This window comes from Mesoplodon bidens, assembly GCF_964165515.1.
Source record: "Mesoplodon bidens genome assembly, chromosome: 8".
NCBI lineage: Eukaryota > Metazoa > Chordata > Mammalia > Artiodactyla > Ziphiidae > Mesoplodon > Mesoplodon bidens.
In genome coordinates this window covers 105990220-106017182 of record NC_138165.1, presented here as the reverse complement: position 1 = coordinate 106017182, position 26963 = coordinate 105990220, and the positions used below count along the sequence as shown (strand labels likewise).

The 26963-nt window shown below is 46.0% G+C and overlaps 1 protein-coding gene across 5 annotated transcripts; it reads right to left on the bottom strand.

Annotated features, from left to right (window-relative positions):
* On the bottom strand, positions 1–26655 carry COPS7B (COP9 signalosome subunit 7B). 5 transcript variants are annotated; one of them, XM_081243339.1, is made up of 7 exons: positions 21200–21321; positions 19331–19508; positions 14714–14789; positions 12168–12256; positions 9145–9347; positions 7154–7259; positions 1–1240 (listed from the first exon to the last, which is right to left on the bottom strand). In XM_081243339.1, the coding sequence occupies exons 2-7, from the start codon at positions 19490–19492 to the stop codon at positions 1082–1084; spliced, it is 795 nt and encodes a 264-aa protein (XP_081099465.1). In that variant the 5' UTR covers positions 19493–19508; positions 21200–21321; the 3' UTR covers positions 1–1081. The 5 variants fall into 5 exon arrangements, with proteins under 5 accessions (XP_081099465.1, XP_081099466.1, XP_081099462.1 ...); XM_081243340.1 differs by lacking the exons at positions 19331–19508; positions 21200–21321 and adding an exon at positions 26507–26655; XM_081243336.1 differs by lacking the exons at positions 19331–19508; positions 21200–21321 and adding an exon at positions 17841–18079.
* Between the last annotated feature and the right edge of the window lie 308 nt (positions 26656–26963).

Genomic DNA, 26963 nt, shown 5'->3' with positions numbered 1-26963 from the left:
AAAAAAAAGCATGTTGAAATGTATTAGAATCAGAACCTGTACAAAAAAAAAAAAATTAAAATATAACCTGAAACTGTTCAAGTTCAGAAAGGCTAGTCAAGTCCTTTTCTCTTGCCAGGAGAATGCCATCATCAGAGGGCTCTGGGTCACCGGCCAGGGAGGGTGGGAAGAAAGGAACAGAAGCAGCAACAGATCCTTCACCAGATAGAGGGGCCTCAACACCACCATCCCCACCACGGATGCAGCCGGGAAGAATTAAAGATCTCGGGAGAACAAGTGTTGGCAGACAGCCCCAGTGGGCAGCCGGGGGCCTTCCCACCAAAAACCAGTCTGAGTAGTCAGAGGCGGCAGGGAGCGAGGCCGGCGGGGAACACCAAGCCGGAAGAAACTTCCGCCACCCAGCAGACCCGCAGCGACCCCCACGGGTGCTCAGGTTCCAGAGGTTAATCAGCCCGGTGCTCGCAACTAACGAGAGATCGGAGCTGGGCATAAGAGGCTGAAAACCCGCAGGTTTAGTAAACACAGCCCAGCATCACATCCCTCCATGGCCTGATCTGAGCTGCCAACAAGGGATAAGGCAGGAGAGGGAAAACAAAGCATTTGGATACCTGGCTAGGGCGCCTGCACCACTGTGGGTACTGTGGCACATGGGGCTGGAGAAGGAGTGCCTCCCGTCACTCAGAGAGGGGCCTCCTTCGCAGTCATCCCTGTGGGCCAGTTAAAGCTGCTTCCAGCTTATGACCAGCCTGACAAAATGACACGAAGCAAAAGAAAAAATGGGAGGGATACAAGCCCTTAGACAGAGACAAGAACCTCCTGGAGGGAAGCTGGGCAGTGTCTGGCCCTGTTGGGATGGCATCCGTGGAGCCCCTGAGTCTGAAGGAAGCAGCTGGGGAAGAGGGAGTGGGAGAGGGAAGGGAGTTAACGGTTCTTCTGGAACAGTACCAATGTGGGGGGAGGCGCTGGTGAGGGGACGGGCAGGTCTGGAACTCATGGAAGGTAGAGAGGGGAGGAAATAGGCCCTTGGTGTCCCCTCCCCACCTGACCCAGGCCTGGTGAGTGCCAGCTGCCCCAGCCGGCCCTAGTGGCGGCTGGAGACCAGACCTTTCACTTTGGACATCTTCTTAGTGGGCTGCCTCTGCTCAGCGTGGGGGGGACACTCTCGTTCAGCCAACTGTTGCTCCATCTCCTGAGCTGAGGAGGACGCGGTAGCTTTGAGTGTCTTCTTAATGTTGGTAACCTGGAGGGAGACACAGAATTGGTGTGACCAGCTTGTAAGCGCCAGAAACTCACTGCAACTTGTTCTCGCTATAAGGGGGGCCATGCAGGAAAGAAGCCAGACTCCTCTGCAAGAAAATCTGAGATTATCTTCAGAAACTCAGATGAGAAACAAGCAGGGGCTGCTCATGGAAGATACATGCAAATGAGTCAAGCAAAAAAGTAGAACTAATGCTTTCTTGGTTGAAAATGGGGAATAAGCCAAGTGGTAGTGGACCATTTGGCAAAAAGGTACAACACAGGAAGTGAAAGAAAGCACTGGTTAAAATGGCCATAGAAAAAGAAAGGGTGACACAAGATGCTATACTCAGCTCATTACTGTTCACATATGAAACCACAGATATTTTCACCAGAACTTTGGGAATACAATTCCCAAATTCCCACGAGCCCTTCTTGAATAAGCAACTAGAGGATAAACTTCAGCCAACTAAGTGACAAATGACAAAAAATGTAGTAAAAGAAAAATGCGACCACAGTACTGTTTTCAGCATTCCTTTCTTCAATTAACAGAGAGGCTCCAAAATATTTAAGCAACTCCTAAACATATCCTATGCAATATCTGTGTATTGTTCTAGGATGAATGTTCTACCATTTTTTAATTAGTTCCCAGTTTGTTTTTCACTTATGCATGGTGCTCCTGTGAACAGCCCTCCATGTTTACCTTTGCATACTTTTGTGAACACCTGTGGAGGACATATTCCTAGAACTGAGCTTTCCACATCAAAGGGTTTGCACATTTTACTTTAGTAACTATTGCTATACTGCCTTCTGAAAAATGATTGTACCAACTTGTCCTTCTAGCAATTGTGTACTCCTGTGCCCGTATTTATACACATTCCCCAACACCAATTCTAATGGATTATTCATGCCTTTGTCCTTCAGCTAGCTGAGGTGTATTGGTGCAGAGTGAGGTGTATGTTTGTCGGTAAGAAAGTAAGGGGGGGACTTCCCTGGTGGTGCAGTGGTTGAGAGTCTGCCTGCCGATGCAGGGGACACGGGTCTGTGCCCCGGTCCGGGAAGATCCCACATGCCGCGGAGCGGCTGGGCCCATGAGCCATGGCCACTGAGCCTGTGCATCTGGAGCCTGTGCTCCGGAACGGGAGAGGCCACAACAGTGAGAGGCCCGCGTACCACACACACAAAAAAAATAAGTAAGTAAGTAAGTAAGTAAGTACGTAAGTACATAAGTGAGTGAGTGAGTGAGTGAGTGAGTGAGTGAGTAAGTAAGTAAGTAAGTAAGTAAGAAAGAATCTGCCTGCCAATGCAGGGGACACAGGTTTGAGCCCTGGTCCGGGAAGATCCCACATGCCGCGGAGCAACTAAGCCCGTGCGCCACAACTACTGAGCCTCCACTCGAGAGCCCGCAAACCACAACTACTAAAGCCCATGTGCCTAGAGCCTGTGCTCCGCAACAAGAAGCCACCGCAACGAGAAGCCCGCGCACCACAACGAAGAGTAGCCCCCGCTCGACTCAACTAGAGAAAGCCTGCGTGCAGCAACGAAGACTCAACGCAGCCAAAAATAAACAAATAAAATTTTTAAATAAATAAATAAAAGAGATACTTGTTTTTGTTTTACTTCAGTGTATTTTGATGGCCTTGGGGGAGAGATTAAGAAATGTGATTTCTCCGTTATCACCGCTTTATAAAATAACAAGGTTTGTCCAGTTTGATATGTTTTCTAAGCATTCATTCAAATGCCTATTTACCTCCTCAAGTAGCTTTTTCTTATAGAAACTATCTCCCAGTAAGCTATTATTTCAGGTGCTCAGTGACCCTGGTAAGCCAGGAAAATGACACTTACCCCAAGGAAAAACCTGGTTTGTTCTGCACTTCTGACACGCCACTCAAGACCCTGTACCTTCCTTCCCTTCCACAACATGTGCCCTCCACTCGAGCCACGCTAGTCCCCGGCCTCACACCCGGAAGCAGTCATTTCTTCTGCCTTGTTGCCTTTCCTGCACCCTGTTATTCCAGCCTGGGCAAGCCTCCTCCTTCGCTGGCCACCTCTGACCCTACCTCTTCCACAAACCCGTCCTGACCACTAACCTCCCCATAACCTATATTGCCTGGCAGCGCCCTCTCACTCTCGGATGGTGGCCTCCTGTGTGCTGTGTCTCCTCTGTGTTTCAGGGGTTCACATCTAGCTTCCAGTAAGACTATGTACTGACAAAGTTGAGTCCTCCACAGTCAGGTAAACATGCCATAGGGAAAAAGAGGGCTTCTTGGGCAAGTGTCTCTTAGCCTAAGAAATGAGGTCCTTTATCTTAAACTAGGCCTCAGCCTGGATGGGGGGAATGACGTGGCTCACAGTGGGTACTATTATGGATATGTCGTGCTCAATCAGTTTGATTGTTAGCATTTTAAACACAGGGAACTCACAAAGTAGACTGCTGAGCCAATAACGGACTCTCATAGTTGAAGGGGAGTTAAGAGTCAACTAGCTTTTTGTAATAGCTGTGCAGGTCTACCTGCAGGTAGCTCCTTCCGGGACCCAAGAGTGGCCACTCATGTAGGTCCACCAGTTAAGCCCATCTCAGCTTCAAGAAACAATCCTGAGAAGTGTAACTCCTCTTTCACAGAGACGCCCTTTAAACGATGACTAATATCCCGCAGACTTTTCTTTGGCCTAAATGCCCTTGACCCTTCTAATTTTCTTCCTTGAGTAGTCTGGCTTGCAGGCCATCCCCATCCCATTACCCCAGATGACCTAGAGTTTGTCAAGCCCCTCAAATCATGGGCCTCAGGAATTTTCAGGTGGGACTGCGCCTGCTAACAAAATCACAGCCTAGTTCTACTAGAGACTTTAAATATTCAGGCAAAAGGAGAAAGAAGAGAGTCTTAGGGTAGGAAAACCTCTTTGAGCTATGGGGCCGAGCAAAGGGAGACAACGGAAATAGAGTGCACGGTGGGGAGAGGGCCACATAGAAAAGAAGGACGGGGAGATGGAGAGAAGCACTCTCCAGGAAGCACCGAGAAGCACACTCTTGGTGCAGCACACAGCCAACAGGCTCAAGATCTGTCACTAACTTAACTCCTGGGGCATTTTCTACATAAAGAAAAACAGAGCTTACTTTGTCCAATTATGCTCTATTACCTACCTGACTGGAACACAGCCTATTTTGTGAATGCAGCAAGAACTACAGATGGACATTCCAGAGAACATCAGACTTATAAGCACACTGAAATATGAAGAAAAATACACTCCAAAATCAAATGTAAATGAGGAGGTGCTTTGCGGAGGTGATCATTACCTCCCCTCCAGAGTATCTGCTCAGAGGTGATGAAACAGCTCATAATGTTATTGTTCTATCTCCTCCAGGTACGCTGGAATTGTAACTAATTATGTGCTATTTCTGTGAAAAACTAAAAGGAGAGAATATTCTTAGGCAGTTTGTGATAGGGCTGACTTCGTTAAGAGGGAAGACTCTTAAAGCTAATACTCAACAGAAGATAGCTGCTGTTATAAGATGCTGGGAGAAAAACGTCAAGTTTTCCCCTCTGGGAACAAGCAATCTAACTTAAGGACAAATAAAGAAAAGATCAACTCAGTTGAGAAAATGACTAAAAAAGTTAAGTCAAGAGTAACGGAAGCATAAAGACAAGCAGAATAGGACAGAATTACAGCTGTGTTTGTGGTTCATCTGTTTTATTTTCAGGTCAACAAATACTTAGTGAGCACCTTCCACGTGCCTTCAGCTGGGGGACGGTCAGCATCCTACACATAGTAGCCAGATCATGCATTTGTGAATGGAAAAACTGTCAAGGCTCTGGGCTTTGACCATGCTCCCACTCTTCTCATACTTGTCTGTTTTAGATTTCCTAGAAGATTATTAAATTAGTAGACTGTGTTAATTGGTAGTGGAGGTGACCTTGGAGGTTTCCTCAAATGTCTTTCTCTCAAACGTAATCAGATCCTTACTGCCCCCTGGTAGCAGCATCAGGCTCTGCCAGCAGGAGCAGCTGTGTTTTCCAGCAGTGGGCCGCTGAGAGCAATCCAGGTGTGCTGGCTCTCATTTAATAACCGTAATTTAAGGAGCCCACACTGTTGTCTACGTATTGGTCGTGCCTCAACATTAGGCAGTGCCTTCCTTCATCAGATGCCATTTTTTCTGGAAATAAACTTGAGCCATTCAAAATTCTAAAACTAGGATCATTCAGTTTTGCAAACGACCACAGTCAAGCCCACCACCTGCCACACAATTAGCAACAGTCCAAGCACAATGGGGCAGCCAGGAGCGATCAGACTCCTCCTCCTGGGCCACCAACCCGGTTTAAGTGTGTTTCAGGCTATCCCAGGTCAGGTGGGCGTTTCGCCCCCAAATCTACTGTTTCCAGGGTTTGATGTACAGGGAAGAATCAGTGAATATTGTCCTACTTTGCTCAGACATCAATCCCAGGTCAGAGAAGTGACCAAAATATTCAAGAGGGGGATCACAGAGCTTATTAGGGAAGCTGCAGGCTTACTTTCCTAATTGCATCTCTCTTTGACTAATGGTAAATTAAATATAGTTCACACTTCTTTGGCTAGAAGTAGAGTTAAAAATTTACAGTGGGGGCTTCCCTGGTGGCGCAGTGGTTGAGAGTCCGCCTGCCGATGCAGGGGACGCAGGTTCGTGCCCCGGTCCGGGAAGATCCCACATGCTGCGGAGCGGCTGGGCCCGTGAGCCATGGCCGCTGAGCCTGCGCGTCTGGAGCCTGTGCTCCGCAATGGGAGAGGCCATAGCAGTGAGAGGCCCGCGTACAGCAAAAAAAAAAAAAAAAAAAAAATTTACAGTGGATGGAACATTCACAGAGTAGGTATGCATATATATACAGGGATGTGTGTATCTGAAATAAATGCACTCTAGTTCATGAAAGCAGAGTTCAGCAGTCCACTGACACTTAGAGGGTGTGCCTGAAATATAAACACTCATTTGAGCACCTATTATGTGCTCATTAGGCACGGGACAAGGAGCTGCGCTTACAAAGACCAGGTTTTCTTTTCAAGGAGTACATACAACAGAGCAGGGGAAATCTTCAAATTTTACAAATCCCCCTTAGAAAGGCACAACTACTTATTTCTTATGTTCCTTAGCTGTAACTCTGGGTCCCATTCTGCTACACTCGAGGATACCTGACTTCTAAAATTCATTAAATACCATTAATGCTTCAAGCTCCATCACGCTAGAAAAGGACTTTCAGTGCTAAAATTCTGATCTTCAGGGCTCCAAACAAATTGGGAGATGGCTCCACAGGTATCCAGGCTATAGGCAGACAAACGCCCCTTAACTCAAGGGCTGGAGCCTGCGTCTCTCCCAGAGGCTAAACATGTCTTGAACAACCAGGCGTCTACCACCACAATCACACACTTTTATCTTCACTTGCATTTCACCCACCGAAGTTTTTCCTTTTTCAAGATGAAACATATCATGCGTTTTCAAAGGTTACAACATACACATACAGATTAGAGAAGAACACAGTGAACACTGTGCACCCACCACACAACGTACGGGGCAGAGCAGCACCGGGGCCCTGAAGCCCCACGTGCCCCAGCCCAGCCGCACCCCTCCCTCTGCCCCGCCTGGGAACCACCATCCCTCCATCCATCTTTAAGACCCATCCCCACACTCGTTTCTTTTGCTCTACAGCTGCAAAGTGCGTGTAAACTGAGGAATTACAACAGTCCTCTCTCGGAGCCCGCTCACGCTCTGGTGACCAGGAATCAGAAACGAGACGGACAGCACCAAGAGGGGGACCTGGGTCGCACTCACCTCTACCCCAGCACCTCACCCAGTGCCCACTAGCAAGTGAGTGCTGTTTCATCTACGCCAAGATCACAAGACAAGGGACAAACAGGGATAGCCTGGAGTGGGGACAGGCGTTCTCTTCCTCACCTCGGCCTCTACCTGCTGCTGAGTTCGGCTGTGGTTCTCCTTGTACTGGTTGGCTCTCAGAACTTGCTGCTCGATGCCCAGCAGGACTGCCTCGCAGCCATCGCACCTATATAAGAGATAACCAGCCCTGAGCCCCAGAAAAGCCTGGTAGTTGTCCTCCAGCCTCCCAAATCTCCCTCCCCGATTCCTTAGAGACTTCCTGTAACACTCCATCTGCCAGGGCTCTTGCCCCTTCACTCCTTCAAAAGACAGGTGTTTTTGAATACATAACATAGGGCATATGGACACAAACATGGAGGATGTGGGGTGGTTTCTTAGAATACAGCTTTAAGTGCCAACCTTTGTATCCCATGGGAAAGCTTCACAGACTGTGCAATTAAAGGAATTAGGAGAGACTTCACAGGTGGCACTGATTAATCAGTTTTCTCAATAGAAAAAATTATTTTCTAAAAGCATCCTATTTTGAAGATTGCCCTTTTTCTCAGAAGTGTGGTACTTCCCAACTGCCACCCCCTCCCTCCTCATTATATCATTTTCCCCACTTTTTATTTTGAAAATTTTAATACGTTAAAAAAAAAGTTGAAGGTATAGTACAATAAACAGCCACGTACCCTCCACTTTAGAGTCAACAGTTGGGAACATTCTGAGTATTTGTGGTGCCACTCTACATACCAATTTTGTTTCAAATCTAACTCCAATGCATAAAAACAAGTTGTAAGAATTTGTACTAGTAAACATCCTGGAATGGGGGCTAGAATAGGCCCTCTGGGTGCAAACACGTTGAAGCCAGACTATGGAGGTGAAAAACGGCGTCAGTCATCTCAAAAACGGAAAAAGACAGCCAACTTTAGTGGGACTGGAAACCTAGATTTTGTATGCCAGACCATTTTCATGTTAGGGGTGTTTTCTAAGTTTATTTCCCATTTAGTCTGACTTCACTATTTTAAAATCTTTTGAAAGTTCCTGCTTGTGTCAGATGTTGTAAAGGGAAGGTGTCTGGAGTCACACTTGGGACAGAACCTGGGGTAAAGCGTGGGCAAGTACATGCCTGGGGATCCAAGAGTAGCTGAAGTGAGGGAAACTTAGGGGCTGTGGACCCCCAGAGGGTCAAAGCTGGGCTGTACATCCCTGGATACACACCTCTAGAGGCTAAGCCAGAGAGTCAGTCTGTACATCCCTGGATACACACCTCTAGAGGCTAAGCCAGAGAGTCAGTCTGTTTAAAGACAAAATGAACCCCAGCCCTCTGCACAAAGTCTGCCTACTCTGCTTCATGACCTCCAACGTGCCATGTGCTGCCTGGGAACACACTCTCCTCACCTCCAGTTACCCTCTCACCCTGGCCCTCCTTCACAACTCAGTCTTGAATAACACCATAACAAATCCGTGTAGAATGTGCAACAGCTCTTGCGAACATCAAATTCCATTAAAATAGAGTACATGCAAATGTTCCACTTCCTTTTATATACCAGAATATGGTTATCAAATATTCTGTATATGAGTCTGTGTTCCAACTTAGAATAACGCATTCCTTGTCTTCAATATCCGTCACAATATTTTACAAACACTAGCCCAATGTTACTGATGCCGAACTTGGTTCTCTTATCCAAAGAATCTTACCAACACTAATTCCCAAGCTTGGTCAAACACTGAGGATGAGTTTGCAAAGCACAGGATCAGTGTCACACAGCGAGGCTTCAGAGGCTCCACCTGCCAACTCTGGGCATTTTACAGCCTGCTACTAAATGGCCCCCAACTGCATAGAACAAGAACTATTTTACAACCACGGCACTAGGAAACCTCAAGTGATTCCTACTGCCACACAGCTGTAGTCACAAATGCAGCCCCACTCCCTAGCTTGCTGTCCCAAGGCCCCAGCTCCCAGGCAGCCCCAGCTGATACCTAGAGACCACATTTCCCCAAACAGAGGCATAGGGGATGCTAGGTATCCCCTCCCTAAAGAGGGGGGCACCTCCTTCTTTGAGCCTCACCATTCATGCAAGGTCTTGACAATATTATTGATATCTTTCTTTCGGATGTCACGGCCAATGCAGAAATCCACTTCCAGCAGCTGGTTTCGCTGATCCAGCTTGCCCTGGATGATATCAGTGTAGACAGCCTCGATGATGAGGTCTTCCAGTTCCCGGAGATTCCGCATCTCCAGGTCCTTCAGCAGCACGGAGTAGGGGATACACTACAGATGAGGTACATGTGATGTTTACAAAAACCATTGGTAAACATTAAAGAAAATTCAGGTTATTACTCAGATAGCCAACATATGCCTCAGGGCTTTGGGAAATGCAGTCTAGTGGTAATTATTAACATCTATGGCAACAAGAGATGGATAAATGAGCTGTGAGACCTGTGGGATCCAAACAAGACCCACAGCATCTAGGAACGCATTCTCCTCCATCCTCTGCCTCCTGGACTTTGCTCAGCTTCCAGCTTTCATGCTCTGAAGCATACTCTTAGAGATCCCAAAGACTCTTTCTAGAGGAGAAAGGGATATCCTCAGTATCTGGCACTCTGCTGCCTTTTGGAAGCTTGCAGAATTTGTATAAAATGCCAGATCATCAAAAAAAACTCCCAAGAATCTCAGACACTGGAGAACAAACTGGCTGCTTGCCCAGCAGAGCACAATTAAAAAAACTTACAGGCTAACGCATCCACCTACAGGTGGCCAGTGGATACTGCAAGCTCAGAGGTCATCCTGAAGTTTACATGTTTTCTTGGTCTCTTACAACCAATGTCAATTCCCCAACAGTAGTCCTGTAATGGACTGTACCAACATTCTGCATGACTCCAAGACAACTAGATATCTAAATACCAGTTTTCTGTAAATCCTATGATACATCACTATTAGTTTGAAAATTAACACAGCAATCAAATCTGCAGAAACAAGAGGAAGATGTATGAGGAGAAGAGGGCAAACATACCTGGGGAGTTTTCTATGACTAAAGGTCTGAAATCCAGGGTTGATACAGGGGCTTAGAATGACAGGTTGGACAAAGGATTAATCTCCAAAATATACAAGCAGCTCATGCAGCTCAACAGCAAAAAAACAAACAACCCAATCCAAAAATGGGCAGAAGACCTAAATAGACATTTCTCCAAAGAAGATACAGAGATTGCCAACAAACACATGAAAGGAAGCTCAACATCACTAATCATTAGAGAAATGCAAATCAAAAGTACAATGAGTAATCACCTCACACCAGTCAGAATGGCCATGATCAAAGAATCTACAAACAATAAATGCTGGAGAGGGTGTGGAGAAAGGGGAACCCTCTTGCACTGTTGGTGGGCATGTAAATTGATACAGCCACTATGGAGAACAGTATGGAGGTTCCTTAGAAAACTAAAAATAGAACTACCACACAACCCAGCAATTCCACTACCGGGCATATACTGTGAGAAAACCATAATTCAAAAAGAGTCACGTACCACAATGTTCACTGCAGATCTATTTACAATAGCCAGGACATGGAAGCAACCTAAGTGTCCATCGACAGATGAATGGATAAAGAAAATCTGGCACATATATACAATGGAATATTATTCAGCCATAAAAAAGAAACGAAATTGAGTTATTTGTAGTGAGGTGGACGGACCTAGAGACTGTCATACAGAGTGAAGTAAGTAAGAAAGAGAAAAACAAATACCATATGCTGACACATATGTATGGAATCTAAAAAAAAAAAAAAACGGTTCTGAAGAACCTAGGGGCAGGACAGGAATAAAGATGCAGAGATAGAGAATGGACCTGAGGACACGGGGAGGGGTAAGGGTAAGCTGGGACGAAGTGAGAAAATGGCATGGAAATATACACACTACCAAATGTAAAACAGATAGCCAGTGAGAAGCAGCCGCATAGCAAGATCAGCTCGGTGCTTTGTGACCACCTAGAGGCATAGGATACGGAGGGTGGGAGGCAGACGCAAGACGGAGGAGATATGGGGATATAAGTATATGTATAGCTGATTCACTTTGTTGTACAGCAGAAGCTAACACACCATTGTAAAGCAATTATATTCCAATAAAGATGTTAAAAAAAAAAAAGAAGGACAGGTTGCAGAAACGAGGGAAAAAGTCACTCCTACTCTTTGCTACACTTGAGAAGTTCACGATCAGGACAAAAAAAAAATTCAGGTCCTCATTTCCTAACAAAATAGGCCTCCCACCTGAAGTGCCCAGCTGAGAATCAGAAATTTGTGATTAGGCCAGATAAAATAATTTTAGCAAGTGAAACAGCAATCCAAGAACAAATATACATCTCTCCAGCTCAATCACAGAGGGGAAACGCAAAAAGCAAACTTTTTCAAAGGCACAGCCCCACAAAAACTGAGACATTTAGGCTGGGATTGGGCAGAGAGCCGAAAATCAACTATAAATTAATCAAACCTGGATCTTCTTTGTTAATGGCTATGAGCAGTTGGTTGCACGTCTTTTTCTAAAAAGAAGAACTCAGAGGTACAGTGGAGTGGTATCTTATAGAAGGTTAGCGTCAGAAGTTAGCACAGAAGGCAAAAATTCCAATTAGTATAATTAACCTTGAAAATCCCCCGAGGAAGGCAGCATATTAAAAAATCTGTCTCTCAGTAAGTTCAACATAGCAAGTTTTTCCTCCAGCACGGGAACAGTTCACTGTGCACTGAGCAACAGCTGAAGCAGTTAACTTGCCTTGAGATGTCTTGCTGTTTGAAAAATCTGCATCTTGAAACAGCAGTCTCCTTTAAGCATGGCAAAATGCTCACAGCACGTGGGGTACCTCGGCATGCCAGAACTGAGACCTGCTGATTCACAATCACTCCTGGGCATACTTTTCCTAAATGGAATGGTGAGTAATTATCTACACTATTTTAACTGTTATATTTTTCTCTTTTGTCCTTTGCCAGGCAAATTTTATGCATTTATGACGCAACTCTACTGTGTGTAGCTGGGAGTTCCCACACTGATGCCAATGAGACACCTGCCTCGAGGTAAGGAGGAAGACAGGAAAGGATTTGGACCGTACCTTCATCCTTGACGCCAAGCTCACGATGGTAAGGTGTTTCAGCTTGTTCTGCTGAGCTGTGCTCAGTTCTGGCAGGCTCTCCTTGTTGGCTGCTCGGTCCCACCCACCACAAAAATCAAGACACAAAATAAAATTAGGATTTCTTCATGGAATAAGCGCACCAACTCCCCACATCAAACCTACCACTGAATCACTGTCATGACTCTGCACTTACTCACTAGGCAAATGTTCCATAAGCACCTCCCATCTTCTCTGAAATACCATGTCCTTCCAAAGAAGACAAAACTGAATCTCTACACACAAGAAGCTTAGTCTCCTAGACGCTGGGCATGAGTGCACAGAACGATATAACAGTTGGGGTGCTATTTTCAACACGTCTTCACTGAGCGTCTGTCTCGTGCAATGCACTGTCTTAAGTGATTCCAGGGGAACAGACGGGCCTTGTCAGGGCTGCTACACTCCGCAACTCCAGGAGCACCGACTACCCCCCAGAGTTGTGCAACTCAGTGGCCCTGGACTTGCCCTCAGTCTTACCATCCAATGTTTCAACAGCTACAAATGCAAGAGAACTACCAGAAGAGAACAAGAGGGTGAGGAGGAGGGGGAGAGGCAGAAAGGGAAAAAGAGAGAGGGGGAGAGAAAAAAGAGAGAGTGCAAGTGAGTGCAGTCACACTGGGGAACTGGGGAGGTACAGGAGACAAAAAGAAAGAAAGGTGGACTATGAGATGATCCTTGAAGGATAGGCAAAATTTTAGCAATAACAATAATAGCAACAGCAATGGCACCAGCCAAGGCAACATATATGGCAAGCTCTACTTAGTGTAAGTGCACACACAGATCCATTCATATATACACACATCCAGTTAGTCCTCACAACAGCCCCACAAGACAGATTCCGAATGTCTTCAATTCCTTATCCATAATGCTGGATTCCAAAAAGGTGAATCCACACTGCTTTTTCTCCCTTGAGCACGGTGCTGAAATTCATTTGGTGGCCATTCCTGACCTAAATTGAGTTAGGCTTTTTATCCCACTTGTTGTGAATATTCATTTGTTTTGCTGCAAAACTGTGAACGTGTTTGACTACCGGTGCTGCCCACATCTCTCGAGGGTGTTACATAAAAAAGTATATGCATCATATTACCTTTTTTTTTTTTTTTTTTTTTTTTTTCTTTTTGTGGTATGCGGGCCTCTCACTGTTGTGGCCTCTCCCGTTGCGGAGCACAGGCTCCGGACGCGCAGGCCCAGCGGCCACGGCTCACGGGCCCAGCCGCTCCGCGGCATATGGGATCCTCCCAGACCGGGGCACGAACCCGTATCCCCTGCATCGGCAGGCGGACTCTCAACCACTGCGCCACCAGGGAGGCCCCATATTACCTTTTTAAAGTCCCCAAAATTCTAAATTATGAAACGTCTAGCCCAAGAAGTGCAGATAAGGGACTGTGGACCTTTTTATTACTCCCATTTTACAGACAGGGAGACTGAGGTACAGAAGATCATTTAATTTACCAAAGAACACACAACTATTGAGGTGCACACAGAATATAACGCAAGAATCCTGGTTCTAGAGTCTGTAAAATGCTGCTCTTTAGTGAGGATGGAAACAAAGGATACACGCATTGGAACAAAGTGAAGGTCAGAAAAAGCTGGCAAGTGGCAACCTGTCCAGTCTGGCAGCAGCACCGAGTAAGTAGAAGTGACCATGGAGAAAGAAAATGAGAAAAAAGGGGAAGTCGAGGACATAGTAGAGAAGACCCTGAGTCATGCCAGTAAAATAAACTGCCAGGCCTATGTCATATCACTAAAATAAACTAGGGAAGCCAGACAAAAATGGCTTGGGCGGAAGGTAGGTTAGTGTTTGGACATTCATGCACCTCATTCCTGATATTTAAGATTCTAATTTATCAATACAATGACTCAAATGATCTACAAAAGAGAATGGGGTAAGTAGATTATGGAGTATTCGATTATGGAATATTAAAAATGACTACAAAGACTTAAAACATGGATAAATTCTTATGAAATAAGTGAATAAAGATATAAAATGGTATACATAATCTAATTACACCTACATATCAGAAAGCATAAGCACAAGGAAGAAAAGTCCAGCACCATAATGCTAACAGTAGTTTAATGGGAGTACAAGTGACTTTTTTCCCTGTTTTCCAAACTTTCTTCAATATGATGATAGTATTTAGATAAAATTTACAACGCTTAAATACTTTACAAAGTATTCTGACATTTCACAACACTCCAAGTGTTCTACAAACACCAGTCCTCAAGAATCTCATCTGGAAAATAAACAAGGGCTATATTTATGGATGAGCATAAACATAGTCCCCATTTACCCACTGGGAAATAAAAGGTGGGAACGAAAGTCCTCATGGGAGGTCACCTACAGAGCACAGTAAAATGAGAAACAGCCAGGTTAGGAAGATACCACCCCATGTTTTATATCCCAGACCTCAGTGACCCTCATGAAGGCAACATGTCCAGACAGAGCAACATAATTAAGAAAAGTCTTTAGAGGACCTTAACCAACTCACCTATGTAATCTGGGTATGTTCCATAGGCAAACAGGTTCAGCAACTGCAAATAAGCAGCATTACCTCCTTCTGCAAGCTGAGGAGGAAAAAAAAAAAAGCAGTTCACAGACCGGGCTACCAATCACTGCAGTGTTCAAGAAGAGGGCAGGTGATCACGTGCCACAGTTCTGTACCGTTTTATTGCTTGGTCCCTGAGGTCCCTTCCAACTCTTTGAGTCTTTGGGAAAAAATAAATAAGGCCCCAAGTTTAATTTTTCTCTCTCAGGAATACATGCTTTATACTGCACAGAGCATGCCCAGGAGCTACTTTTGTCACACAGACGCACGCACACACACACAAAGCAGTAAGCACTGGGAGCAGTTCAGGTTTGCTCAGGATTCCCTTGCCATCAAAACAGACTGGAGGGGGCTTCCCTGGTGGCGCAGTGGTTGAGAGTCTGCCTGCCTATGCAGGGGACATGGGTTCGTGCCCCGGTCCGGGAGGATCCCACATGCCGCGGAGCGGCTGGGCCCGTGAGCCATGGCCGCTGAGCCTGCGCGTCCGGAGCCTGTGCTCCGCAACGGGAGAGGCCACAGTGGTGAGGGCCCGCGCACCGCAAAAAAAAAAAAAAAAAAAAAAAACAGACTGGAGGGGCTTCCCTGGTGGCGCAGTGGTTAAGAATCCGCCTGCCAATGCAGGGGACACGGGTTCAACTCCTGGTCCGGGAAGATCCCACATGCCGCGGAGCACTAAGCCCGTGGGCCACAACTACTGAGCCCGCGTGCCACAACTACTGAGCCCGCGCGCCGAGAGCCCATGCTCCACAACAAGAGAAGCCACTGCAATGAGAAGCCCACGCTCCACAACGAAGAGTAGCCCCTGCCCTCCACAACTAGGGAAAGCCCGTGCACAGCAACGAAGACCCAACACGGCCAAAAATAAATCAAATAAATAAGTTTAAAAAAAAACAGACTGGAGCAGCCTTGTCAATATACCAGCTTGGTGGGTACAGCACAAGCCACTATCGATCCAAACTGAAAAAAGTATAGGGTTGGCTCCAAGCTTTAGGACTACATGTGGACTGTGAATGCTGGAGATTAGCACAGCATAAGGTGTGACAGAACAGCCCAGCTGGGACAGGAAACCAGGATATCAGCCCCAAATAAAAATTTTCATTAAAATTACTTATTCCTCGCTGATGCTAATGGCAAAGAGCCATCTGCAGAAGAAAAACACGAGAGACACTGTTCTGCCAGGAACTGCTGTACTCTGCTCTGCTGCCAGTTACCGTAACTGGGTGTTTCCCTTACTCACAAATATGTACCTGTTACTCTTCCAATGTACCAAACTCAATAAAGTCTAAACAGGAACCAAGTGGTATTCTGTGGACACCAACAATAATACCACTTGATTTTAACCATCTTTTAAAAAAAGCTTCCAAAAACGACGTCTGTAATTTCTGACCACTGAAAGGCAGCTAGCTTATTCCCAGCTCACATATGGAAAAAAACAAACTATGGGAAGATAAGGGTGATTCGCTACGCACTCCAATGAGAACTCTGGCATCTGAATAGCCCAGCCTCTGTCTCAGGTTACCGAGAATCTCCTGAGGCCCTGAATCAGAAGTGGAAGAGACCATCAAATCCAGCCCCCGCTTTTCAGACAGACGATTACAAAACTAGCCACAAAAGACTATTTTCTCTAAAGCAGACACTCCAAAATTTCTCCCACTGGACTAAGTCAACAAGGTCTTTCTGGCTTTAATTTTCATCCACCTCCTCTTATCCAAACTTCCATATGAAACAACCACCTGGCATATTCATTCAGGCTTTTCACAAACCTGAAGAGACACACTACCCTTTGGTCATCTCTTCTTTTGAAAAATGATGAGCTACCAAGCCATGAAAAGACAGGGAGGAAATTTAAATGCAATATTACTGAGTGAAAGAAGCCAATCTGAAAAGGCTCCATATGTGTGATTCCAACTACACGACATTCTGGAAAAAGTAAAAAGATCAGTGGTTGCCAGGGATTAGAGGGGAGGAAGGGATGAAGAGGCAGAACAGAGGACCTCTAGGGCAGTGAAATACAAGTGTGAACCCTAATGTAAACTACGGTCTTTGGGTGATAATGACGTGCCAGGGTAGTTCCACACTGGTGGCGGATATTGGTAATGGGGCAGGCTATTCATGTATGAGAGCACAGGGTATATTAGAACTCTCTGTACCCTCCTCTCAACTTTGCTGTGAATCCAGAACTGCTCTAAAGAAATAAAGCCTATTAAAAAAAACCCTCAGTTTTCTTAAATTTCCCCCACAGGATTCCTTTTCTATCTCTGGTAATTAAATTTTTACTGAAAGCCTACTGTGTGTCAGGCTACATAATAAGCTCTAAGTAAACAATGGTGAGCACAATAGACCTTACCCTCACAAAGCTTACAGTCTAGCAAGCCAGGCTGACATTAAATAAAACTTTACAATTAAAAAATAAAACTAGGGGCTTCCCTGGTGGCGCAGTGGTTGAGAGTCCGCCTGCCGATGCAGGCAAGATGGGTTCATGCCCCGGTCCGGGAAGATCCCACGTGGCGCAGAGCGGCTGGGCCCGTGAACCATGGCCGCTGAGCCTGCCTGCCCGGAGCCTGTGCTCCGCAACGGGAGAGACCACAACAGTGAGAGGCCCGCGTACCACAAAAAAATAAATAAAACTAGGTCTTCCTGTTTCCAGCTGTTGCAGGGAGAGGAAGTGATGCCACATCCACACATCTGCAATGGATGATCATGGGGAACTGCTCAAGTTTACTAACCAAGAGGAATAAGCAGACGTACAGCAGCGAGTCCAGTAACGTGAAGACCCACACTCCTTCTGCTACAACGGGCTGATTCACAGCAGGGCTACGGGCATGGAACCGGCAGCCAATGGCAAAGGTGTCCTAGTGTCATGAAGAGAAGAACTGGCCAGCAAAAGTCAGCCACCCCACATGTGTGGACCACCATCAACAAGAATGCCTGGGCGACGCTCAGTAGCATCGTGCACATGATCCTCAAGGACAAGTACTGCCCAGATCTGCACATGGTGGCCGTCAGCAGAGCAGGCACCACCCTGGGCAGCCAGGAAGAAGCTGTGATGGTGAAGAGGAAGCCAACCCACCCCACCAAGAGCTCCTGAGCACATCCTCCAAAGTAAAAAAGATGTCACCAGACTTTTCGATCAATCAATATAAACGTATCAATCAATAAATATAAAAATATCCAAAATGGGAAGTAGAGGTTGAAAAAGTATAAGTTGCTTTACATGTCTGTTCCACCTGGTTACTCTTCACCAGATCTTCTCATTTTTAAGGCACAACAACCAAAAGTGATACCCAAGGTTTTAATAACAACATCAAACAAGCAAACAAAGCAAAAAGGACTACTTCCCAGCTTTTCATGTCATATCTTTTTTTTTTTTTTTTGCCAATGTTGGGGGAAGATGTGGAATCTTTTTTTTTTCCTTAATTAATTTATTTTTATTTTTGGCTGTGTTGGGTCTTCGTTTCTGTGCGAGGGCTTTCTCTAGTTGCGGCGAGCAGGGGCCACTCTTCATTGTGGTGCATGCACCTCTCACTATCATGGCCTCTCTTGTTGCGGAGCACAGGCTCCAGACGCGCAGGCTCAGTAGTTGTGGCTCACGGGCCCAGTTGCTCCGCGGCATGTGGGATCTTCCCAGGCCAGGGCTCGAACCCGTGTCCCCTGCATTGGCAGGCAGATTCTCAACCACTGCGCCACCAGGGAAGCCCTGTCATATCTTTTTTACACACCTTCTTCAGCACAATACTGCCCTTTTCACAGGAACAATATATTCTTTTTTTAAAAATAAATTTATTTATTTTATTTTTATTTTTGGCTGTTTTGGGTCTTCGTTGCTGCGTGCAGGCTTTCTCTAGTTGTGGCAAGTGGGGGCTACTCTTCATTGCAGCGCACAGGCTTCTCGTTGCGGTGGCTTCTCTTGTTGCCGAGCACGGGCTCTAGGCATGCCAGCTTCAGTAATTGTGGCACGCGGGCTCAGCAGTTATGGCTCGTGGGCTCTAGAGTGCAGGCTCAGTAGTTGTGGCACACAGGCTTAGTTGCTCTGTGGCATGTGGGATCTTCCTGGACCAGGGCTCGAACCCATGTCCCCTGCACTGGCAGGTGGATTCTTAACCACTGCGCCTCCAGGGAAGCCCAACAATATATTCTTTATTCATGCCCATCTCATGTTCAATAACAAACATTTTCTGCTCTGTATGTACCTGACCAATTTTCAATGTCTATATTTGCACTGGAGGTTTTTTGTTCCTAAGAATGACTGAAACTACCCCTGTTAAACATCAGTCCATGCTTATACTCTACTTTTCTAATTTATCAGGTTCAGTTGGATTTTTCCCCTATCTTTCAAATTACTAGCAACCCAATCTAAATTTGCCCCAAATTCAGATGAAAACCTTGACCAGAAGGAGCCCAGGACATCATCCTTGCCCTCTTCCCCTGCCTCACCAATTCCTCAAAAGGATATCCCATGGGTCCACAATGCTTCAGCACTGAAATTCCTTGGAAACCTGGAGAATCACAGGAAGGTTGAGAACAAAGAAGATGGAAAAATTGTTTAGAAACTGCTCGTACCTCCTGCACATTGGCCAGCTCCAGCAGTTCTCCAAAGACATATACTCCAGGAGCCTCCAAAACTTGGCTTATGAGAGCAGTGAGGGCTGAGCCACTGGTACCTTTGGCTAGTAAGATAAACTGTTCCAGGAGGTTACTTGAGGGTTTCTGTTCACCTGCCATTCTCTGGTCTTGAGATCTGTCCAAAGAAAAGTATTTCAGTCATTCTTCCTTCTCCTTTGCAAAGTCTATGCCTAGTTAATGCTGGATCAGACATCAGAATACTTTAATTTTACAGTATTCAAAAAGAAAAAAACAGCTCCTCAGTCCAGATCTCACTTTGTGAGATGGGTAGCGTTTAACTGGGAGTTAAAGGGATTTTGTCCTTATTCAGAGGTTTGAAACACATTTAGTAAAAGCCACTTCATTCCATCTGGCCCTTTGCCAAAGGCAGCACCTTCCAAGCCCTTAAACCTAACCAGGACCTAAAGAAACACACAGGAGTATCTCAGTAGGTATCTTATATCTACTTCATTTTTAGACTCTGGTTAAGAAGCAGAGAATCTTGCCAAAACACAGAGGCAGCAGATGTAAGCAAAAGTAATCAGTTACAGCTTCGGTGTGTCATTAGAATCCCACCTACAGCCAGATACAGATAAGGAAAGGCAAAAAGCAGACAAGAAAGATGGCCCATTTATCAAATAAGTCATTGATCAGATAGAAAAAGGGGGAAATCATCTTGAAAGATAAGCAGCAACATATTCAAACTAAGAAAATACACACATACAGGCTGTGTAAGTCCATGAGGAAAATCCCTTTATTTGGCCTCCTACGGATATGTGACATTTTACCAAACACGACTTCAGAATTTGTACAAAATCTCAAGAAAACAATAAAAAGACTTGAGAAAACAATCAAGATATAGTATTACCATCCTGAAGACATTAGGACAGGAGGGTCCCTCAACTGTATAATCTACTTACTACAAGCTGGGTGTGTGAACACACACACTGCGTATCTATTCTACAGGAGTTCTCCACGAGAAAAGATTACTCCTCCAAAAATGATATATACTGGGCAGTGTGACAAAATGAAGAAGTATAGTAGAGTGAAAAAGACAATAAATCAAAAAAGGTTAGCTTCGTGCAAGAGAAACTAAGTTTTCCTTTGGAGGCAGGCACCAAGAGTGGCAGCCCTTTCACAGTATTACAAAAGCAAGTATGTCGCTTCATCCAGGGTTACCTAAGAAGCTCTTGTCAGAAACAGCAAAAATGAAGTGCTAGGGAATAAAGATTGCTGAAGGAAGGGGAAACTGGGGGGAGAGGGTAGGAAGGAGATGTCGGGGGAAGGTGATGGTTAGGAGAGGAAAAACAAAACCCTCGCTTCCAAGTGGACACGTGCGAAGACACTGAATGACAGGGCGTGGAGATGGAGAAGAGGTAGAAAAACGGACAGAACTTCGGTCCCTCAAAAAAACCTCGGTCTAAGGAGCAAAGCCCGCGGGGGCAAAGAGATGAGGAGGCGCCGATAATCGCTTTCTTCTGCAGTGGGAGAGCCCGAGGAGGCGGCTAGGAACTCAGGGGAGATGAATTCCCATCCTAGGGGGAGGCGCTATTTTGATGGACGGCAGAGGGGCAAAGGAGCAGCCTTTACGGGTGGGGAAGCGAGAGCAACCGCGGTACGGATGCTGAGAGTCGCGGACTGGGGTGGACTTCAGGGCGGGTGGCGTGTTCCAAGCAGAGCCGCGGGTGCAGGGTGATGAGCCGCGGGTCGCGCTCCCTGGAGCGGGGGCGGGGCGGTGTGGCCGAGGGCTTTTCCCACGGCTGGCGCTAAGCCTGAAGGCCCAGACGAACCTGGCACGCCGGGTCCCACCCTCTCGCCGGCCCCTACCTGTCCTCGCCGCCTCTCCGTCCTCTCGGTCGCTGGCTTGGCCTCCCGGCGCCTGCCCGCAGGTTGTCAAGCGTCCATGATCGGCCCGGCGTCCGACGCTTTTCTGCCTCCGCCGACCCGTTGCCCTTGCGGCTCCCCCGGAAGCCTCCCGCCGCTGCACTCGAGTTCCGCCCACACTAGGTTCCCCCGCCGCGTTTGCCGCCTCAGACCTCCAGTGCGGCCATGGCCGGGGAAAGTGGGTCCCGAGCCGGGCTGTAGCCCAGGACAGGGTGGGGGCCCTGAGGAGAGGAATATAGCCTAGGTAGTACTTGGCCCCCCAACCATCGCCATCACCATCCTGGGCCCTAAATCCATCCTCTTTGGCCGAGCTTTACCCTCAGAACTTCCGTAGGGCGACTGTGGCTACCCTCGGGGTACAGAGACATACTAAGCCTAATAACTACCGTTTACTGAGCGTTTTTCCATGTGCCATGTGCTGTACATTGTCTCACTGAATTCTCATAATAACTCTAGGCCTGTAATATTATTCCCATTTTTCAGGTGACATAATTAAGCCTAAAAATCCAAAAGCCAGGGACTTACCTGGTGGCGCAGTGGTTAAGAATCTACCTGCCCATGCAAGGGACACAGGTTCCAACCCTGGTCTGGAAAGGTCCCACAGATCACGGAGTAACTAAGCCCGTGAGCCACAACTACTGAGACTGCGTGCCACAACTACTGAAGCCTGTGCACCTAGAGCCCATGCTCCACAACAAGAAAAGGCACCACAATGAGAAGCACGCACACTGCAAAAAATAGCCCCCGCTCGCCGCAACTAGAGAAAGCCCTCGCGCAGCAACAAAGACCCAACACGGCCTTTAATTAATTAATTATTTATTTAAAAAATCCAAAAGCCGGTAAGTATCAAAGTCTGCTTTGAGGGCTTCCCTGGTGGCACGGTGGTTAAGAATCCGCCTGTCAATTCAGGGCACACGGGTTCGAGCCCCGGTCCGGGAAGATCCCACATGCCACAGAGCAACTAAGCCCATGTGCCACAACTACTGAGCCTGCGCTCTAGAGCCTGCCAGCCACCACTGCTGAGCCCACGTGCCACAACTACTGAAGCCCGCACACCTAGAGCCGGTGCTCCGCAACAAGAGAAGCCACCGCAACGAGAAGCCCACGCACCACAACGAAGAGCAGCCCCTGCTCGCCGCAGCTAGAGAAAATCCACGCACAGCAACCAAGACCCAACTCAGCCAAAAATAATTAAAAAAAAAAAAGTCTGCTTTGAAACCCAGGCTATCTGAAGCCAAAGACCATGTTCTTCATCTTTATTCAGAAAATATTTTAAAATAAGCAGAAGATGGGTTGAGCCAACGATGGTTCTGTGACCAAAATGACATTCGTGGCGTTGCATTTGGTACTTACCAACTCCCCTGGAAGATGGATAAGAATGCCACGTAACTGAACACTTAGGCTGGTTCCTTTAAAGTATACACCACAGACTTTCAGGTCTTGAAGGTGAGAAAAAAAACCCTACTTACCTTTCGTGCATTTGAGTGCAGAGATTCGACAGATGCAAAGGAGCTGAGCACAAACGCATTCATTTATTTAAAACTTTCTTTAGCACGTATTACGTTCTAGAAGTTTATATGAAGATAAGACAAGTTTCTTGCCCTCAGAAAGCTTCAATGTGTTAAGTGCTATGAGAGAGAGATCACAACACTGGAAGCACAGAAGAGAACGTGTTAGGGAAGAGAAAGTGGGCATCTTATGGGCAAAAAGGGGAAGAAAAGAGGGCAGTGACCATAGTCACAGAGGCCTGCACTGTGCAGCATACACGAATGCAGAGAAGAAACCCACAGTGACTGGAACCCAGGGTTCAAGGGTAAGAAATGGGGGCTACAGAGCTGGAGTCAGGTCATCAAGGTTCTTGGAAACCACATGCACAGCCCTATACTCAGTAAAAACCTAAATACAGCAAAGTTCCTACCTGCGAGAGCTCAAGGTTCCTGGGAGAGACAGGTCCATCTGACTAGGACAGATGATGCCACAAGGAGCCCCAGGGGTACAGATAAGTCTCTCCTGGCTGTGTCCTGGAGAGAGGTGATTTAAGGAAGGCTTCTGGAGGAAATGAGGCTTGAGTTGAGCCTGGAAGAATGAGCAAGCAAATCAGAAAGAATACTAGCCATGTAAAAGAGCTTGTTTGTTTGTTTTACCTTAAGGGCACTGGGGAGCTATTTAGGGTTTTTAAGCTGTGGAGGGGTCTGAATAATTGCCATTTTGGACACTAGCTGCTATAGGAATGTATTGGATGTGGAGAGAACTGGAGGCTGGGAAACCCTTGAGGTGACTGATGTATTCCAGTTAAGAGATTGTAAGATCTTGAACAAAGGTAGCTGCAGCTGGGCATGAAATAGAAGGGTCATTGTTGGAGACATTTAGATACCTTAGAATCTATCAGACCTGGTGACCAGTTGAATGCAGGGATAGAAAAGGAAGATATCCCCCAGGATTCTGGCTGGGGAGGCCAGAGCTGTCTGGAGGTGGTGTTAGAGGACGGGGCTGCAGAGGAGAAGGAGCAAATTCGGTGGTGGAAGGAGAACAACTAAGTTCTGTTTAAGTTCATAAATATTCCAGCTGTGCCTCCACGTCCTCCAGAATAATGTCCAGACTCCAAGGCTGCAGTTAAAGCCCTTCTCAGTATGCCTCCCTCCTACCTATCCAGCTTTGTCTCGCCCCACCTCATTAGAGCCCAAATTCCATGCCTTCCCGGCCTAACAGGACTCACATCTTCCCTCTCTGACACCAGGGCCTATGCTCAAACTTGCTCTCTCTTCCTTTTCACAGTGCTCTTCCCTCATATTTGTTCAAATTCCACCAACCATGTAGACAAAGGTTTAACCAATGCAAAAAGCACTAATCATAAAAAGGAAGCATTGAACTATGGCACGTGATTAAAATGAAGAATTTCTCTTCTCAGAAGACACCAGTAGAAGACTAAAGAGGCAAGCCACAGACTTGGAAAAGATATCTACAAAGCATGTATCGGACAAGGAACTCCATATCCAGACTATATAAAGGACAACACATCAATAAGATAATTAGCCCAATTAAGAAAGTGGGCAAAAGACTTGAACAGGCACTTCACAAAAGAGGACATCAAGTAACCAACAAGCATATGACAAGGGCTCAACACCAAAGACAATGTAAATGAAAATTATAATGAGATACCACATTTAGCCAAAATGGCTAATATTTTAAAAACTGACACCACCCTCTATTGCCAAGGGTAAGAGTCAACTAGAACTCTCTCATGTTGCTGGTGAAGGTGAAAATTGGTACAAACATTTTAGAAAACTGGCAGTATCTACTATTGCTGATCGTATGCCCTCCACACAAGCCAGCAACTCCTCTCCTAGAAATAAATGCATGAGTCCACAAAAAGAAACATTTAAGCATGTTCATTGCAGCTTTGTTAATAAAAGCCAGAAACTGGTAAATGAAAACCTAAATTCCCATGAACAGTAGAGAAGATAAATGGTGCTACCTACATACAATGGAATACTACTTAGCAATTAAAAAAAAAAAGCTACTGCTACATACAACATGGATGAATCTCACGAAAATATTGATGAACGAAAAAGGCCAGACTCATATTGTATTTACTGTATGATTACATTTAAATGAAATTCAAGAACAGCAAAATTGATCTATGGTAATAGAAGTCAGAAGAGTAGTTATCAGGATGGAAGGATGCAGCACTAACTGGGAAGGGGCACCCTGGGAAGGGTGCTGGAAATGTTCAATATCTGGATTTGGGGGTTGGTGACAGGTGTATACATATGCAAAAACTGTGCTCTTGCTGTATGTGTTACACTTCATTAACAAAAAAGATCTACAGATTAAAATTTTTAACACAGAAAAAAATCCTACCCATGCCACCTCCTCAATCAAGCTTTGCCAGCTGAAATACATCTTTCCATGGGGGCCTCTGTAGCATTCTAATGTCCTTTCTTTTGTGCCATTCATCACAGTTCATCTTGAATTTCAGTAGAGTCTCTTTATTTCCCTAACTAGATGGTTATCTTGCTTGTGGCAGTGACCATGCCTTTCACCTTCTACCAACAGAGAGTCTGGCAAATAACAAAAGCTGAAAAGGGTGTTTGTTGAATTACATGGAAGGAAAACGTGGGTGGGTGCCCAGATAGGCGAAAGGAGTACAGGAAGAGGAAGGAAGGCCTCGGAAAAGAGATAGCAGATCTCCAAGGAAACCTTAAGCTACAAATTTACCTCGTTTCTGAAATCATATTAAATGTTGCCTTGAGTAAAAAAGAACAAATCAAAACACCAAGTCTTACCTAGACTGAGGATAAACAAACATTGCACTCCTTCACTTGCAGGAAAGCCACCAAATAAATGCTTACCTAATGTCGGCTGAAGAAAAACGCACAACCTAAAAGTTGTGAGTTATGTTTTATTTGGGGACCTTACTGAGGACTATAGCCCAGGAGACAGCCTCTCAGATAGCTCTGAGGAACTGCTCCGAAGAGGTAACAGAGGAACCAGGATACAAAGGAGTTTTTGCTGAAAAGAAAATATGTAATTGAACATCAAAAGATTACTGCTAATCAACAAAAAACAAACATCTCAAATAAATGATTTTAGTGCTTTTCTATGTATGGGAAGATGCAAGTGTCTGAGCTCATTGATATTATTCCTTAGATATGCATCTTAATTATCTGGGGCAAGTATCCTGTTTTTCTCCATCCTGAATTCCCCTCTGGGCCCATCTTCAAGGGTGGCTTCAGTGGCTGATGGCTTGTTGGTGGCCAAAATTTGTTGTTGTTTACTGGAATGGCAGGCAACATTGTTTATTGAAATGGCAGACAACACCTCTGGGTGTTTCGACCTTGATGGGAAGACTTCACCAAGGAGAGTAAGATCGCATAGCCATGCTGCTAAAAATATCATCACCCTAGTGTAGTGGAAAAAGCCCAGACTGCAGGAGACTTAGAGCCGAATTCTAACTCTGCCCCAACTTGCTGTGATCCCTCAACAATCTCTTTGCCTCTCTGGGCCTCAGTTTCTTCATATGTAAAAATAACAGGGGTTGGATTAGCAAATTCTCTGAAGTCTGACTGTACTGATATTCTGAGCATACAATCGATATCTCTCTCAGTCCAACGCAGGAGCACACCAGAAAGCCCTGCAAAACACCTAAACGGCGCCCCAGGCCAACGAACAAGTACGACTTGAAGGAGTCATTAGTTATATTATCTTTCATAATTTAATCAGTGTTTGTGTCTGTTGTTTCGTCCTTACCATGATTTGCAGGAGATTTCTGAGTTCCATGCAAACAGAAGTTACCTCTCTGTGGGCTGTCATCTTTTGAGGCTGAAGAGGATCTTCCCGCCTGGTTTCAAGTCTAGGGATTCAGAAACCACGAAACCTACAAGCAGGTTTATGAACTTGCGCGCACTGCGCGGCACACTGGAATCGAAGTTACAGAGGAATTGAGTGCAGGGAATGCTGGGATTTGTAGTCCCTGGGCTTTCTGTTGCGTGTTGGGATCTGTGGTCCCCCGGGCTCTCCCCTGGAATGCTGGGAAGTGTAGTCTCCGCCACATCGCACAGGGCAACCTGCAGTTATCTCAGAGCCCTACTGTGCCCAGCGGCAGGAGCGGGCTCGAAGCGAGCCTCTGCAGATCTGAAGCCAACCTTCCGCAGGGGCAAACTCTAGGCAACACCACCAAATGAAAATTTTGTCCTACGGGACTTCC

What these genes read in the sequence shown, in the direction of transcription:
- COPS7B (XM_081243339.1), bottom strand. Translation starts at nt 19,492, where the DNA reads ATGGCAGGTGAACAGAAACCCTCAAGTAACCTCCTGGAACAGTTTATC. An exon ending in AACATACCCAGATTACATAG is followed by an intron (nt 12,257 to 14,713) that starts GTGAGTTGGTTA and finishes GGGACCGAGCAG; the next exon opens with CCAACAAGGAGAGCCTGCCA. An exon ending in GTCAAGACCTTGCATGAATG is followed by an intron (nt 7,260 to 9,144) that starts GTGAGGCTCAAA and finishes TCTCTTATATAG; the next exon opens with GTGCGATGGCTGCGAGGCAG.